The sequence below is a fragment of the Apium graveolens genome, unplaced genomic scaffold (genome assembly GCF_009905375.1).
Source record: "Apium graveolens cultivar Ventura unplaced genomic scaffold, ASM990537v1 ctg3686, whole genome shotgun sequence".
NCBI classification, from domain to species: domain Eukaryota; kingdom Viridiplantae; phylum Streptophyta; class Magnoliopsida; order Apiales; family Apiaceae; genus Apium; species Apium graveolens.
The window spans coordinates 54,496-71,564 of NW_027418215.1; the positions used below are offsets into that span (position 1 = coordinate 54,496).

A 17,069-nucleotide genomic window follows, 5' to 3' on the forward strand; every position below is an offset into this window, starting at 1 on the left:
GATAATGGTGCTTGAGTCTGGGATGAAAAGTAAGAAATTGAAGACTAGTAAAGATGAAGTTGTGATCAAGATTCTGAGGAGAGGCATTGATAACTCTGAAGCCAATTTACCTAAAACTAAAATCAACACAGATGACTTGGGTGATGATGAGCAGAAGAAAGATGGTCAAAATCCTTCTGGCTCAAACTCAAGTCAATCTAGTAAGGCAATTGGTGGAAAAAGTGATAGTGAGAAAGAGAAGGAGAAGAAAAGTGGATCTGAGAATCAAAGGAGGGATGGAAGGAGGCAAAGACAAAAGAATGATACCTCATAATCTCTCAAAACCCTAAATATCCAAATACCAACAGCTAAACCTTCATACTCAATCTCATCAAAAACTGCTCAACCTTAAACCTCTAAGCCTAAATATTTCTATAGGCCCACAACAAACTCTCTCCTCAAAACACAAATCACTCACAACCATACTTCTCTGAAAAGACTCAAAACTATACCTTCATTCAAGTCACCCCATAAAACACACTTCAAAACAGTTGGAATAGGTCCAAAAGAAGCCAAGGTCAAGAGAAGAATCAGAAGACAAAGAAGATAACTGACAGCTGAATTTCTCAATGATCATGGATTTGGTGAAAATGCCATCTGGAACAGATATAATCAAGATGATTTCAAACCTCTAAATGTTGTTGATTCAGATGAAGACTACTTCCAACAGCTAGCTGAAAGAATTGTCAGAATTTGGGTTGTTAACATTAGAGAAGTCAGAATCTACTACAGTGATGGGTCCTTTGAAAAGCTTGGAGATAGACTAAAGGATTCTCTCTCAATTGTTGAACTGAAAAGGGTGATAAGCTTGATGAATGGTAAAGATTCAGCCACTAAGGCATGGAGAACAGTATTCGCAGTGTTTGTGGTTAATAGAGAGGAGATGAGAGATAAGCATAAAGAGTTTCTAGCTGAAAGGAGGAGAAAGTATGAGCATGACATTGATGAGTATATCAGGAGATCAGAAGAGTTGAAGGCAGCAGGCAAGAGCAGAATATCAAAGGATGGAAGATTTCTGAATATAAAAGCTGGCTCTTTGTCAAGTTACAGGATAGGGATGTTAGCTAGATATCCTAAGCCAGATTTGCTGAAACTAATAGAGGCTCTAGCTGACACCCCCATTCTAGAAGAATTGGAAATACTTGTGCAAATTAAGAACATAATTAAGAAAGAATCAGACAGCTCAGTTTTTACTTAATTATTGTAAATTGTCCAATATACAAGTGTTGTATCAGCTATTGTATCATTTTATTTTCATTCTTTAACTTGGGGTTAGTCTTGTTAACATTTAGTCTTGTGATAAGCAATCTTCTCACAAATTGGGGGAGATTGTTGTGCAAGACATGCCTGTATCATAACAAGACTAAGTCATATTGACAACCCTAAGATTAGTTGTATTGTAACCTTAATCTGTAATTCATACTTGTAACACTTAATGTCTGTAAAATATAAATGGAGCAGACTAGGGCATTTTTCTCTAAACAGTGTCAAGCCTAAGAATTCTATCTGGAAGAAGATCAAGAAGATCATGCCTCAGAAGAATTATGAAGAAGCTTGGAGTTGAATAAATCTGTTTGGTGTAAAACATTCTAAGTCAAGATCTCTACAAGTCACATAATTAGTGTTATAGAGAAATCATTCGAGAACTCCAGAATGACTTATCGAGAAGTCATTTAAACTCCAGAGAGTACCGATGGATGAGTAACATCTACCCGACGGAGGAGCAATATCTACTCGACGGATGAGGAATGTATACTCGACGGATAAGCCATCACTACTCGATGGATAAGCAACATCCAACGGGTGTAGAGAACTCAGGAATTGTCTTTCGAGAACTCAGAGATATCAACAAGTATACATTCATTAGAGAACTCTGAGTTATCGATAAGCCAAAGTCCATTAGAGAACTCTGAGTTATCGATAAACCAAAATTCACTAGAGAACTCAGAGTTGTCGATAAGTCTAGGCAACAATGAAGTTTCAGAGATATCGACAAGCCAACATGCCTATTGAGATGTCGAGTTCTCTACAGCTTAACTGAAGATCTCGAAGTGAAGAAATTTCTCTAAGTACAGAATTGCAGAACAGTTCAATATCCAAGGTTGCAAATCAACAAACAATTCACACAGCTGGATTGACAAGTCTACAAAAAGCAGCTTGAGAGATGTGCAAGATCAATGGCAAAGATTAACTGACAGAGGAGATTAAAGTTAACACGGGATGCTAAAGATATGTTAAGCCAGAAATGGAAGATTTGCTTTTCTATAAATAGAAATGATAAGTGACAGTTTAGAAAAGCTAATAGCGTGTTTATTATCCACTGTGTAAACCAGCAGTTAACTGAGTTATAAAGTTAACACTGGTCCTCTAGTTAAAAAAAGAAGAACAATCAGAATAGAAGTGTGTGTTCTCTCTCAAGAAAGAAGCTAAATTCTAAAACAAAAACTTAGAGATTTTGTAGCAAAACACTGCTTGATTTTTAATATAAAATTAAGTGAGTTTTGAAGATCTTTGTTTTATATATTTGCACAGCTATTTATGTTTAACATCCATTCTACTAAATCATAAACAACAACCAACTGCTAAAGCCTAAGTCAATCGAAAATCAAACATTTAAGCCAAAATACATTCACCCTCCCCCCTTCGTGTTGTATTCATATCTAACAAGGACTGTCAAAATCAGTATTTGCTCCTGATGGCCTTTGTGATTCATGTCAAAAGGCAAAACAAAGAAAATCTTCTTTGAAGAGCAAAACTGAATCCTCAATTCTTGAGCCTTATCACCAACTACATGTTGATCTATTTAGTCCAGTCAATGTCATGTCAATTGTAAAGAAGAAATATGCTATGGTTATAGTGAATGAGTTCACAAGGTACACTTGGGTGTATTTCTTGCACAAGAAGAATGAAACTGCATCTACTCTAACTGATCATGTCAGACAGTTGGATAAGTTGGTCAAAGATTCTGTTAAAATTATAAGAAGTGATAATGGCACTGAGTTCAAGAATTCAATTATGGAAGAGTTCTGCAAAGAGCATGGAATCAAACAGGAATTTTCTACACCTGGAACTCCACAGCAAAATGGAGTTGTAGAAAGAAAGAACATGACTCTCATATAAGTTGCACGTACTATGCTTGATGAAGCAAAGCTACCAACCTACTTTTGGGCTGAAGCTGTGCAGACTGTTTGTTTTACACAGAATGCTACACTCATAAACAAGCATGGAAAAACACCATATGAGATGGTGAAGAAAAAGAAGCCAAATCTGAAATACTTTCATGGATTTGGTTGTAAGTGTTTTGTTCTTAAGACTCATCCTGAACAGCTGTCAAAATTTGATCTAAAAGTTGATGAATGATTTTTTGTTGGATATCCACTTTCCACAAAAGCCTTTAGAGTTTACAATTTAAGAACAAGGGTTGTCATGGAATCTATCAATGTATCTTTTGATGATAAGAAGATTACTGGACTTGAAGATTTCAATGATCACGATCAGCTGAGATTTGAAAATGAAGATTTAAACTCTGATACTGTAAATTCTGATGACTTAAGCTCTAAACCTGTAAGTTCTGACGGGTTAAGTTCTGATGTCATTGAAACTGTGGTAACTACATCATGGGAAAATGCACACGTCTAGGGGGAGCAAGCTGAAGATCCTACCACAACTCAAGACTCTCAAGAAGCATCATAACCTGTTACCGGCTCTTCAAGTTCTGATTCATCAAGTTCTGATGAGCCAAATTCTAATAATTCTGGAAACTCTGATACTTCAAATCCTGATGGATCCAACTCAAATACTGAAGTGTCAGAGAGCATAACTACAGGGGGACATCAGAAAATGTTGATGGAGATAGCATGGATCACGGGAGAGGATCCAGTTCTAGAAATCAACTTCCATCCGCAAGAAAGTGGACCAAATCACATACACCTGACTTAATAATTGGAGATCCTGAATCAGGTGTCAGAACTAGAACTGCAACATCAAATGAATGTCTATATCATTCTTTTCTATCTCAGACTGAACCAAAGAAAGTGGAAGAAACTCTTCAAGATGTTGATTGGGTGCAAGCAATGCAGGAAGACTTAAATGAATTTGAAAGAAATAAAGTCTGGACCCTAGTGCCAATACCAAAGAACAGATCAGTTGTTGGCACAAAATGGGTGTTCAGAAACAAAACTGACAGTGATGGCATAATTACAAGGAACAAAGCAAGGCTGGTTGCTAAAGGCTACTCTCAACAGGAGGATATTGATTATGATGAAACATTTGCACCAGTTGCTAGATTGGAAGCCATAAGAATCTTTTTGGCTTATGCTGCTTACAAAAAGTTTAAAGTCTTTCAAATGGATGTGAAAAGTGTTTTTCTCAATGGAGAATTGGAAGAAGAGGTGTATGTTGAACAACCTCCAGGCTTTGTAGATTCAAAATTTCCAAATCATGTCTACAGGCTTGGCAAAGTACTTTATGGCCTTAAGCAAGCTCCTAGAGCATGGTATGAGACTTTAGCTCAATTCCTTTTAGAAAGTGGATTTCACAGAGGCACAATTGATAAAACATTGTTCTACCTCAACCATGGAAAGGACTTACTTTTGGTACAAATATATGTTGATGATATCATATTTGGTTCTACAAATGCCAAACTCTGTGAAAGATTTGCAAAGCTAATGCAGAAAAGATATCAAATGAGTATGATGGGAGAACTTAGTTATTTTATGGGACTTCAAGTCAAGAAAAATGAATAAGATACTTTTATCTGTCATTTACTCAAGAAATTTGGAATGCAAGACAGTTCAACTGCATCCACTCCCATGGCCACTGCAACCAAGTTAGATAAAGATACTGGTTCATCCGTAGATATTACTAACTACAGAGGTATGATTGGCTCTTTACTCTATTTAACTGCAAGTAGACCTGATATCATGTATGCTACCTGTCTTTGTGCAAGATTTCAGGCTGATCCAAGATAACCTCATTTAATAGTTGTGAAAAGAATTTTCAAGTATCTCAAGGGTACAGCTGATCTAGGATTGTGGTATCCTAGAGAACCAGATTTTAAGCTAATAGGTTACTAAGATGCAGATTTTGCAGGATGCAAAATAGACAGGAAAAGTACAAGTGGAAGCTGCCAATTTCTTGGAGGCAGATTAGTTTCTGGGTATAGCAAGAAACATAAATCAATTTCCACATCAACTGCAGAAGCAGAATATATTTTTGCAGGAAGCTGTTGTGCACAGATTCTTTGGATGAAGAATCAGTTACAGGATTATGGGTTAGAATTCTCTAAAATACCTATTTACTGTGATAATCAAAGTGCTATTACTATGACAGGTAATCCGGTTCAACACTCAATGACAAAGCACATCAGCATTAGGTACCATTTCATAAGGGAATATGTGATGGAAGGTACAGTGGAATTGCATTTTGTTCCAACAGATCAACAACCAGCAGATATCTTCACAAAACCACTATGTGAAGCTACTTTTACAAGACTGGTAAATGAACTTGGAATGGTTTCAGGTTCTTTCTCTAAATCTGCTTAGTTTTTGTTCTCATGCATCAGACTTTATGATCAGTGTTTACAGATTGTCTTATCTTCATGTAATATGTGCTTAAATTGAAATACATTAAATACTGATTGTTATCTGATGTGGATCTATATACTCCGATAGTGATTTGAATGTTCTGTGACTATTCAATCCAATGAGGATTACTGTGCTAGATGCTGACCTAGTAGTCTTTAACATACTAAAAATCCCATGTCTGAATTAGTTGTTTATGTGGAAATTCATTAACACAAGCAAATCCTGATTTTGAGCTTAGTCAAATTTACTTTGTGTATCTTATTATTAAGTCACAAACTAGATTCTTGCTTTTTATCTATCAAATTATGATGTCATTAAATCTTAAGGATAACCTAAATGCTGATAAGCCTCATTTATCCGAAGAAAAGAAAAGAAAAGGAATTAAAGTCAGGTACTCTTTTGAGATCTAGAGTAAATATATGGAAGGGAAGACCCAAGTACATTGCTGGTAATAAGTAATATGCATTAGAAAAACAAATAAATTTTTCTTGGTGACTTTTCACATTCTCTGATTATTGGAGAAATACTCTGATAATAGCATAAATTCTGATAGCAGTTGTGACTCATTTACACTGAGAAGCCACAGTGAAAAAGAATTCTAAAAAGATGCATAAAATGAGCACAAACAGTTGAGGTTGACTCATGTACAAATTTATCCTATAGTAGACTTCATTATTAATGACAGATTTTAAGCACTTTCTTAGTATGCCTTATTTCTAAGATGTACTGAAGTTTATCAGACTTTAATCTTTATCTGATATTTTGTTAATGCACACACTATCACTCCATATGAATGATGAAAATTAATGTGGTGATCAAGTTGTTTCAGATAAACAGTTAAGTGTCATTTGCATAAATTCTGAGGACAAGTTCTGATGGAAGTTCTGATGATTAAATGTTGAAGAAACAAGTCAGTATTTGTATGAAGAAACACAGATATAAACATTCACTTTTTGAGTACAGAAGCCATGTTCTGATGACTGTTAAAATCTGATAATAGTCAAGTTCTGATATTAAATCCTGATGAAAACTCTGATGCTTACGTGGCATTATTCTTTACTTGATTTATTTGTGGTAAATACTGTAAAAGTCATATTTAATCAGAATATAATTAGGTGAGATAAAAACAGTCATAATCATTTGGGTTAGTTGTAAACGTGTTTGTCTTGAAAAACTGCATGTGCACGTTAATTATTGCTTATTTCTCGTGCCCACTAACTCTGCTTTAACTATTTACTGGCTGACAGGTGTACAAGTGTATGTTTTACTTCTAAAAAGGACTGTTGAATGGAGAGAGTATATATATGGGAGTTAAAAGATTTTCTATTCTTTTACCTACTATTCTATTCTTAATCTCTCTTATTCTCTCTCTCTCTAATATTCTTTGAAACCTGTTAATCTTTACTTCATCTACTTGAACTGTATTTCTTGATGAATATTTTGATTAAAATTGTGGTTACTAATAATTTATGATGATTAGACATATCATGAGTTACACTTGAGAAGGTAGAAGCAATTGAGAAAGCTCAAGAGAAACAACAGACCCAAATCTCTGAGGTCCTGGCTAATCAAGCTTCTCAACAGGCTCAATTGGATGAGATCCAATCTTCAGTTAAACTTCTTCTCTCACTCCTACTATCAGATAATGCCAAAAAAGGGGAGAAGATAGTTAAGTCCAAATGCTCTAATGATAAAATACTGAAGAAGAAAGATGATGAAACTGATGACCAGGGAAACCCTAGCAAGGGTAGATGTCAAGTTCAAAGTAAAGGGCAAAGCAGCAAGATTTCTTTAAGAAAACTAATTACTGATGCAAGCAAATCTTCTATTCAAAAGAAAACAAGTTCTAAAGGTGCTCAAACTTAAAATCTGATAGCAAGTACTGAAACTCAAAATCTGATATCAAGTTTTGATGAGCAAAGTCTGATGACAAAGCCTGATGTTCTGATACAAGGTGGAAGTCAAGATTCTCAAAAGTTCATGCAAACTCTGAAGTTCAAGGGGAAGCACACTACTGTCTACTACAAGGATCCCAAGATTCAGACATTTGATGAGGAAATTGCTAGAAGATTGTTTCTGAAGCATAATCCAGGAATGGATTTAGAAAATCTCAAGGAGGAAGAAGCTAGATTTAAAGCTGAAAAGAAAAATCTAAATCCAAAAGCTTCTGTTGCAAAGAAACCTCCAAGGCCTAAGGAAAAAGGCATTGTGATCAAGGAGAAGTCAAATACTGAGGCATCAAAGCCCAAAATAAGATCACAATCTGAGATTGATCCCAAAGACAAAGGGAAAGGAAAAGTTGATGAACCAACCAAGCCACTGGAGATGAAAATTCCTCAAATTCTGATAAAGCCAGTGTGCAAAATGGTTCAAGTTACTGATGATATTCTTGCTGAAGATGAAGATGTTCAAACTCTGAAAAGAAAGAAGATTTTTGAAGAATCAAAGACAACCTCTGACAAGGCTCAAGTTGTTCAGAGTGAAGAAGTGCAATCTACAACAGAAACAGCAAGTTCTGATAAAATCATCAAGACATCAACCTCTGACAGTGATCAAGTTGATTTAGACAGAATGGAAGTAGCTGATAAAAAGGAAACTTCTGTGGAAAAATGTCAAACCATCAGATTCAAAAAAAAAGCCAATTGCTGTCTACTTTCATGACTATTGGGTTAAATGCTAGAGAACCAAGAGACAGGGCAAGACTAGGTTCTGGTGAAGCTCAGATTAAAACAGGAGTTGAAGTTGCTACTAGAGATCCATTTCTATTGACTGATAGACCTCTTGAAGATGTTACACAGAAACACCTTGATAAGGTTATCTATGTTCAAGTGGTACTGGATGCTCATGACAAGCACAATATCATGGAAAATCTGATTCTATTTCTTGAAGATGGAAGGACATGTCAGATGTCAGAATCAGATGTGTTGAACAAATCACTGAAAGAATTTCAATTATTTCATTACCTTTTAGAGGTAAAGTCTGATATTACCAGGAGATGGTCAAACTTCATATTGAAGACCATCAGAGATAAAGCAAGAATTTCCGGTTCAAGAGTTACATAATTCATTCCTAGTATTGTTGAAAATGATGGAAGTGAAACTCCAATGAAGAAGAATTATGCTAAGCTTGAAGTGATTCTGAATGAGAAATGTTTGTGCTACAATGAAAATTCTTCTCATCCTAGGGTAATAAGACTGAATGATGGTTTAGAAAGAAACCATATCTCTGTTTTAAGGACTGCAATCTACCAGATTGGGAGTCAGAATGAAGAGATGAAGCAAGTCAAGACTACACTCTCTCAAGTCCTGAGGATTAAAGAAGAAAAGTTGATATCAAGCTTTGTCAAGAATCATTATGGATTCAGATTGACTCGGTGAGATTGGTAAAAGCTACAAGGACTGTAAGTTGTAGTTAGTTATCTAGTTAAACTCTTATTTGCATTTGTACTTAAATATTTTTGACACCATCAAATCTATTAACTTGTATATTTTGCATAATTTACAAGTTCGGGGAGATTGTTAGATATATTTGAGATGTCATATCTAATATGATTCATGTTTAGTTTTCAAATCTTAATAAACAGGACATATCAGGACTTACTGAAATCAGGACATACTGGAAGTCATAACTTAATATCAGAACTTAAGGTCATATCAGAACTTAAGTGCGGGAAGACTTTCATATAAGGAAGGAAGCTGATTTATAGTAGAAGATCGAGACTAAAACAAAAGAAGATATGCATGGAAAGAGTTAGAAGACTAGAAGACTTGTAGAAGATATCTGATTGATATATTTTAGGAGACAGAATTGTATTCCATGTCAATTAGAAGTTATCTTGTAATTGTGTACTATATAAACACAGACTTAGGGTTTACACTATATGTGTTATCATTATCGAGAAGATTATACATTGTAACCTAGCAGCTCTTAGTGATATTTGTTCATCATTGAGAGAGAACAACAGTTCTTATTGTAACAGAATTTATTCAATATACTTGATATTTGTTACATACTTGTGTTAAATCGATTTGATTGTATTAACACTGTATTCAACCCCCTTCTACAGTGTTGTGTGACCTAACAAAAATTGTTATATCTGTATGTCGCATAAGATATATATTTAAGGATATGTCATAAATGACTGTGTTGATATAGGCCATGCATGAATTATTTTATAGTATAGTGATTAATATAACGTTATTTCAATCGTCGACGACTTTTATTCATGAATGATTTCAAACTTTCTTCATTTACTAATTCAATAATAATATTTATTTATTTATTAATATATTTTTATAAATTCGACTCAAATGTCATAACTGTTTGTTTAAATTTATAAATCCTTTTAGAATTTTTTGAAATAATTATTTGACGTTTATCGTGATTAATATGATTATATTTTTATAAATATTATAGAATGGATCCAATTAAATAATATAATTTAGTATGTTTATATATATTAATTAAATTAAATTAAATATATGTTGTTAGTAATAAATTGGGATAAAATATATCTATTGAACTATTATATATATTACATCGTAAGTGTATAAAACTTGATTTTAATTTGATTAACCCTGCTACATATCGTGTGTTTTTAACGAAATATTATATATATGTTAATTAAAAACAATTATATAATAATATAATACAAAGTAGCAAATGTAAAAGAAAAGTATAATTATAACTTATTAGTAAGTCTCAATAATTGAAATTTTAAATATTTATTTGTTCAAAGATTGTTAGATATTGAATTACACAGAGAGGGGGGTGAATGTGTTTTTGTGTTTTTATATTTTTCTTCAATATTTAAGGTGGTGAATAAAGCAAATTAAATCTTGTAGTGAACTGTGTTAATACTTGAAATTAAACAAGTAAGAATAGTGGACATAGATCTTTCAAAACTCACTTAATTTTATATTAAATTAAAAAATGTTTTGCTACAAAATTTCTAGGCTCTTTGCTGATAAAGAGCTTAGCTTCTTCCATGAGAGAATACAAGATTTTTCTTATCTAAATTGTTACTTCTAACAAAGGACCAGTGTTAACTTTATATGATAGTTAACTACTGGTTTACACAGTGTATAATAAGATATGCTATTCATTTTAGTAAATTGTCACTAATCATTCCATTTCAGGAAAAGCATATTTTCCATTTTTGGCTTAGCATATCTTTGCATATTGTGTTAACTTTGATCTTCCTTTGTCAGTTAATCTTCACCCTTGATCTTGCACGCCCCAAGCTGCCTTTTGTAGACTTGTCAATCCAACTGAGTGGATTGTTTGTTGATTGTTAATCTTGGATATTGAATTGGTCTGTATTTTGTACTTTGAGTTTTACCTCGAGATCTCCAGTGTTATATATAGAGAACTTGACATCTCGATAGATATATTGGCTTATCGAGATCTCTCATTACTCTATAGTTGCTTTGACTTGTCGAGGTTTGTGAGTTCTCTATAAGAGAATTTAGCTTGTTGAGATCTCTTCACTTCATGTCTTCACTTTGACTTGTCGATATCTCAGAGTTCTCGAGTGATATTTGACTTGTCGATATCTCAGAGTTCTCTAGTGATATTTGACTTGTCGATATCTCAGAGTTCTCTAGTGATATTTGACTTATCGATAACTCTGAGTTCTCTAGTGAATAAATGACTTGTCGATATCACCAATCTTCATGTCTTCAATTTGGCTTGTCGATATCTCTGAGTTCTCTAGTAACTTTCCTGACTTCTCTATAAGTCATTCTGGAGTTCTCGAATGACTTCTCTATAACACTAAATATGTGACTTGTGGAGATCTTGACTTAGAACATTTTTCTCAAAACAGATTTATTCAATTCCAAACTTCTTCATAATTCTTATGAGGCATGATCTTCTTGATTTTTTTTCAGATATAATTCTTAGTCTTGATACTGTTTACAAAAAAAGACTCTAGTCTGCTCTTTGACATTTTTACATAATTTAAATGTTACAATACAAAATGCAAACTAAGATTGCAATACAACTTACTTAGAGTTGTCAATTTGACTTAGTCTTGTTATGATACTGGCATGTCTTGCACAACAAAGATACGCAAGCATACTTAATATGTGTATGATTTAACAACACATATGTTTTAAGTAGCGCAAACAATTGTAAGATCTAGGTTCGATTCCCTAGAGAATAAAAAAATTTAGAAATTTTATTATCATGTTCACATATTATTTATAGAAGAAGAGATAACCTTAAATACAATCAAAATATTTGATGCAAATTGATACAAATTCGATTGATTTTGTTTACACAGTTTTTTAAATATTTTTAAAAACTAATAAAATTACGAACAAAATTTTTAAAAAATAATATTTAATAATTTCTCATAAACTTTTAATACATATAATTTAAATAATAGCTATTCAGTATAAATATGAGTAGAGTCTTGGAAAAAAAATAGAATTATAAAAACTAGAAACATAATTTGTTAGATGCAGTGTATAATATTGTAAATTTAACCATGGAAAAGATAATTATAATTTTTACAACTTAGGTAATAAAAAAATGCGTACTTAGAGAATTTACTTGAGTGATATTTTTTTAATGATATAGTTGTAAATTTTTAAATAATTTATGCAATTACAATAACACCTTTCATGAATTAATATTAAAACACTCCTTATACTCATCTAAATTTCGTGAATACGTATAAAGTAAAAACTTATCATAATCCAAATATAAATAGATTTCTAAACTACAAATTTATATATTCATCCGCATTGTTTTAGTAAAATAAAAAATCCGAGTCCTAATTGATCTCGAATCCAAAAATCTCTCCCCACACTCCTCTATTAAAAAGCCCCCATCTCAAATCCAACTTATTCTCCAAGCCACCTATACACACACACACCTCTCTGCTGTATCTATATATTCATCTTCTTCAACACCCCCAAATCTCTCAAATCAAACCCTAATGGCGAGCGTAGAGATCGAGAATCAACGAATCGAGTTGGCGAAAGAGGAGAATTGTTCAGCGAAGGCGAAACAAGGCGAAGGATTGAAACAGTATTATCAACAACACATTCATGATCTTCAGCTTCATGTTCGTCATAAGTCGCATAATCTTAATCGTCTTGAAGCTCAAAGGAATGATTTGAATTCTAAAGGTACGAGCTTTTTTAGGTTGAAGTTTGTTTTTTGTAACCCTAATTGTGAAAATTGGGGGTTTTTTGAATTAGGGTTTGAGTTGAGTTGTTATAGTGGTGTTTGTTTGTGTGGTTTTGATAATATTGAATTTTGATTGTAAAGATTGTTGCCTTTTTTATTTTTGGGTTTAATTGGACGTGTTATAATGTTTGTTTATGCAATAGCGTTTTGAATTGAATGATTTGATGTGTTTTAGGATTAAATTGGTTGATTTAGAGGTATTATTGCTTGATTTATTATTGGTAATTGATTTGTGTATTCGGGAGTGTGAGTAAAAGAATAAAGTTTGGGTCTTTTGAGTGCTGAGTAATATTTTAAAATGGCATTGTTTAAAATTAGTGGTGAATGAAAGAGTTGTTGGGGTGTCGGGTTGGAAGTAATACCGTGCTAGATGACTGGATCTTTGGAAATTGATGATGTTTGTTATACCTGAGTAATGTAACATGGAAATTAGCTAGTAGGACTTTTGAGTAGCGGGTTTGTGTTTTTTATTAAAGAAAGATGAAGAAATAGATAACGATTTGAGTTAATTACAGAGAGTTGAGTTAACTGTAGAGAGTTGTATGGAGATGATGATGTTATTACATGGATAGTTGTATTTCATGAGTAGAGATGATGATGTTACTCATGCATGTAATGTGTTTTGCATTAGGATAAAAAAGGCACATGACTTTCATTGTTACTTTACATGGCAAGTCATTTCGCCTTTTATTAACTATTAAGCATGGTTTTTTATACTGATAAGTGCTTGTTATTAATTTGTACAGTGAGAATGCTCAAGGAAGAGCTGCAGCTTCTTCAGGAACCAGGATCATATGTTGGTGAAGTTGTTAAAGTGATGGGGAAATCGAAAGTCCTGGTCAAAGTAAGTGGTTTTGGAACTATTCTGGTTGAATTTGATTTGATATTAATACCTTAACATACCATTTTTCTCTCTTTCGCATGTTATTTCCATGTCAAAGTTTGTAAATGTCAGCTCACCCTACATGTTTATTTCTCCTATCTACAATGCTATCAACCATTTAACTAATGTTGGTGTACGTCTTGCTCTTATACTCTTTTTTATCTCCAGGTCCATCCAGAGGGAAAATATGTCGTTGATATTGACAAGAGCATCGATATTACAAAGATAACTCCGTCTACAAGGGTTGCTCTCCGCAATGACAGTTACGTTCTCCACTTGGTTTTGCCTAGCAAAGTAGATCCCTTGGTGAATCTCATGAAAGTTGAAAAAGTTCCTGATTCTACATATGACATGATTGGTGGTCTTGACCAGCAGATCAAAGAGATCAAAGAGGTATGCTCCTACACCTGTTGCCTGTTAGGATTTAAATGTAGTTGCATATGAAGTATATCGTTGGTCCTGAATGCATAAGTTTTTGATTAAATGTTTATTTAGTAATCCATGCGATAAGTTATTTTGTTTTATTTTCAGGTCATTGAACTTCCAATAAAACATCCTGAATTATTCGAGAGTCTTGGGATTGCTCAGCCTAAGGTACACTAGCAAGTTGATATGTTTATCTTGTATGAGAAAATTCTCGGATGTTCTTCTATTTCAGTTAATGACTTATGTTTTTTCTGTTATATTTTGTAGGGAGTCCTACTTTATGGACCACCTGGAACTGGAAAGACCTTGCTGGCTAGGGCAGTTGCACATCATACTGATTGTACCTTTATTAGGGTTTCTGGTTCTGAATTGGTCCAGAAATACATTGGGGAAGGATCACGAATGGTTAGAGAACTTTTCGTTATGGCAAGGTCAGTTTGACACTCTTTAATTTTGCGAATGCGTCACCCTTTTTTACTTAAAAACCTTTTCTGGATGTTACATATATTTAAACTCTCCTGTACCTGAACCGGAGCCTTAATATGCCATGTGACAAAGTACGCCTAAATTGTTCCAGGTTCAAAGTCCAGTATATAATATTATTATACTAGTATGTATACACTTTGAACATATGTTTAGTTGCATTGTTCTGTGATTTCCATCACCAGAAGTACATCTTGCAGAGGAATTTAGTACAGATCTTGAACAAGAAATGCAACCTGTTTTTGATTGATAAATAGATCCTGCTGTAATAAACAATTTGACCCGAAAACAAAAAAGAAACTCTAAATAGTATAATCAAATTTTGTGACATTTGTGTGAACAAATATTTCGTTAGTATCAATCCAACTTCTGGTTACTTACTGAAATTTTCTTTCAGGGAACATGCTCCATCTATTATATTTATGGACGAAATTGACAGTATTGGATCTGCTCGAATGGAATCTGGTAGTGGCAACGGTGATAGTGAGGTGCAGCGGACAATGCTTGAGCTTCTTAACCAATTGGATGGCTTTGAAGCATCGAACAAGATCAAGGTAATTTCTGTTGCAATAACTAAGGGAATAATAGTAAGTTCTTTCAATTTTATTGTTTTTCTGTTGAAACAACTAATGTGGTACCTTTGCAGGTTTTGATGGCCACAAATCGTATTGATATTCTGGATCAAGCCCTTTTGAGACCTGGACGTATTGACAGGAAAATTGAGTTCCCAAATCCCAATGAAGACGTAAGTAGTTCTGTTACCTGAGTCTTTCATACAGCTCCCGCCCTTAAAAGATGTTAAAATTTAACATTAGCGTTCCCAAAACATTAATGATTAAATTCTTAGGTACCACATTCAGCACCGTGTCATCACTTGATTGAACAATACTCTTTCACAGATATATATATACTTGCTCGAAAGACAATATTAAGTTGTGTAGGGTAGTGTTGACATCCCATTTATAAAAAAAAGTATTATAGAGTAGCTTCACTTCCAGGCCGATAAGTATAAACCCTAAACCCTAAGATGCAACGTTAACATTGCTGGTTACTGCATTCTGTACAGTATTATCACTTGTTGAAAGAATTTTTGTTTACAAATTTATATGTACTCGCACAAAGATAATCTGAATTAGTTAAAGTTAGTGGATATCCTTATCCCTGACTTTGCGATGCTTTTTGTGTATATTCATGTAGGACAAGTAGATTACAACACCTTGTTCAAAAGAATGTTATACAGTCACGGACCATTAGATTTAATAACTTGGACCATTAGAAATTGATTGCCGAGTAATTCGGTATATTAAATTTAATATTTTTAAAGATCTTGTTCTTAATTTGTTCTTGTTTTATACAGTCTCGATGGGATATTTTGAAAATTCATTCTAGAAAAATGAATTTGATGCGGGGAATTGACTTGAAGAAGATAGCAGAAAAGATGGGCGGTGCCTCAGGTGCAGAGCTGAAGGTATGTTTTTTTTTTGCATATGCACATACTGATCTAGCAAAATACAATATGCTTGTTGATTTTGTAGATTTTTTTTTTCTCAGATACACGTGTATTTACATAAAATGCTAACTAGGTAGCTCAATGTACTGCTTATATTTGCTTATTTAATTGGATATAAATTTCTATTCATTCATCTCCAGGCTGTGTGCACGGAAGCAGGAATGTTTGCTTTGAGGGAGAGGAGGGTTCATGTGACTCAGGAAGATTTCGAGATGGCTGTGGCTAAGGTAATGAAGAAGGACACTGAGAAAAACATGTCTCTGCGGAAGCTGTGGAAATAAGCATTTTTATAGCGATGCTGAGGTTACTGAAAGCCCGAGATCTGTTACGTGTATTTGGTTTATGTATGTCACCAGTAATACTTTTTCTGTTATGTATTTATGCGTCATGATGGATTTTAAACTCTTGACGACTGTATAACCAAAGCAAGTCCTAGATTATGTTTTCGGCCACTTTATTCATCTTAGTGTTTGTTTTTAATGATCATGACATTTATTTCCTGCTTCCTCATTTCACAAGTAAATACTTCTTACTGATTCTATGCCTTGTCGATTGCCCTACTGGTTCGGACAAATCAAGTATTACCAGTATAAACATATCTTCCAATTGGAGCTCCAAAGGTACATAATGACGGAAAGAGGGACTTTGCAGGTTCCTAAAAGTTAAAGATAAACAGCAAAGGAATAAGTATTGAATGTCCATGTTTGCTTGTCTTTAATTGATGGTTTTTAGCTCGTGAACGTATCAATTTGGACGCGAACTTGTGCTTCCATTCATTTGTAACAAAGTTGACTTAGATAAAACTCAAATACATAAATTTCAGGAAGAAAAATAAATAAATATCTTCATACCCAATAATTAGAGTCGATAGAATTTATTATGTTTGGTAAACCAAACTCTGAAATCAATTTCAGGTATGAGTTTCGATACTTCCAATCCCAGA

At 33.6% G+C, this 17,069-nt stretch overlaps 1 protein-coding gene across 1 annotated transcript; it reads left to right on the forward strand.

The window, feature by feature from the left end:
* Positions 1–12,425: 12,425 nt before the first annotated feature.
* Positions 12,426–16,630, forward strand: LOC141701297 (26S proteasome regulatory subunit 8 homolog A). Its single transcript, XM_074504981.1, has 9 exons — positions 12,426–12,763; positions 13,571–13,668; positions 13,876–14,100; positions 14,239–14,301; positions 14,401–14,564; positions 15,014–15,170; positions 15,263–15,361; positions 15,974–16,084; positions 16,267–16,630. The coding sequence occupies exons 1-9, from the start codon at positions 12,571–12,573 to the stop codon at positions 16,405–16,407; spliced, it is 1,251 nt and encodes a 416-aa protein (XP_074361082.1). The 5' UTR covers positions 12,426–12,570; the 3' UTR covers positions 16,408–16,630.
* The last annotated feature ends 439 nt before the right edge of the window (positions 16,631–17,069 follow it).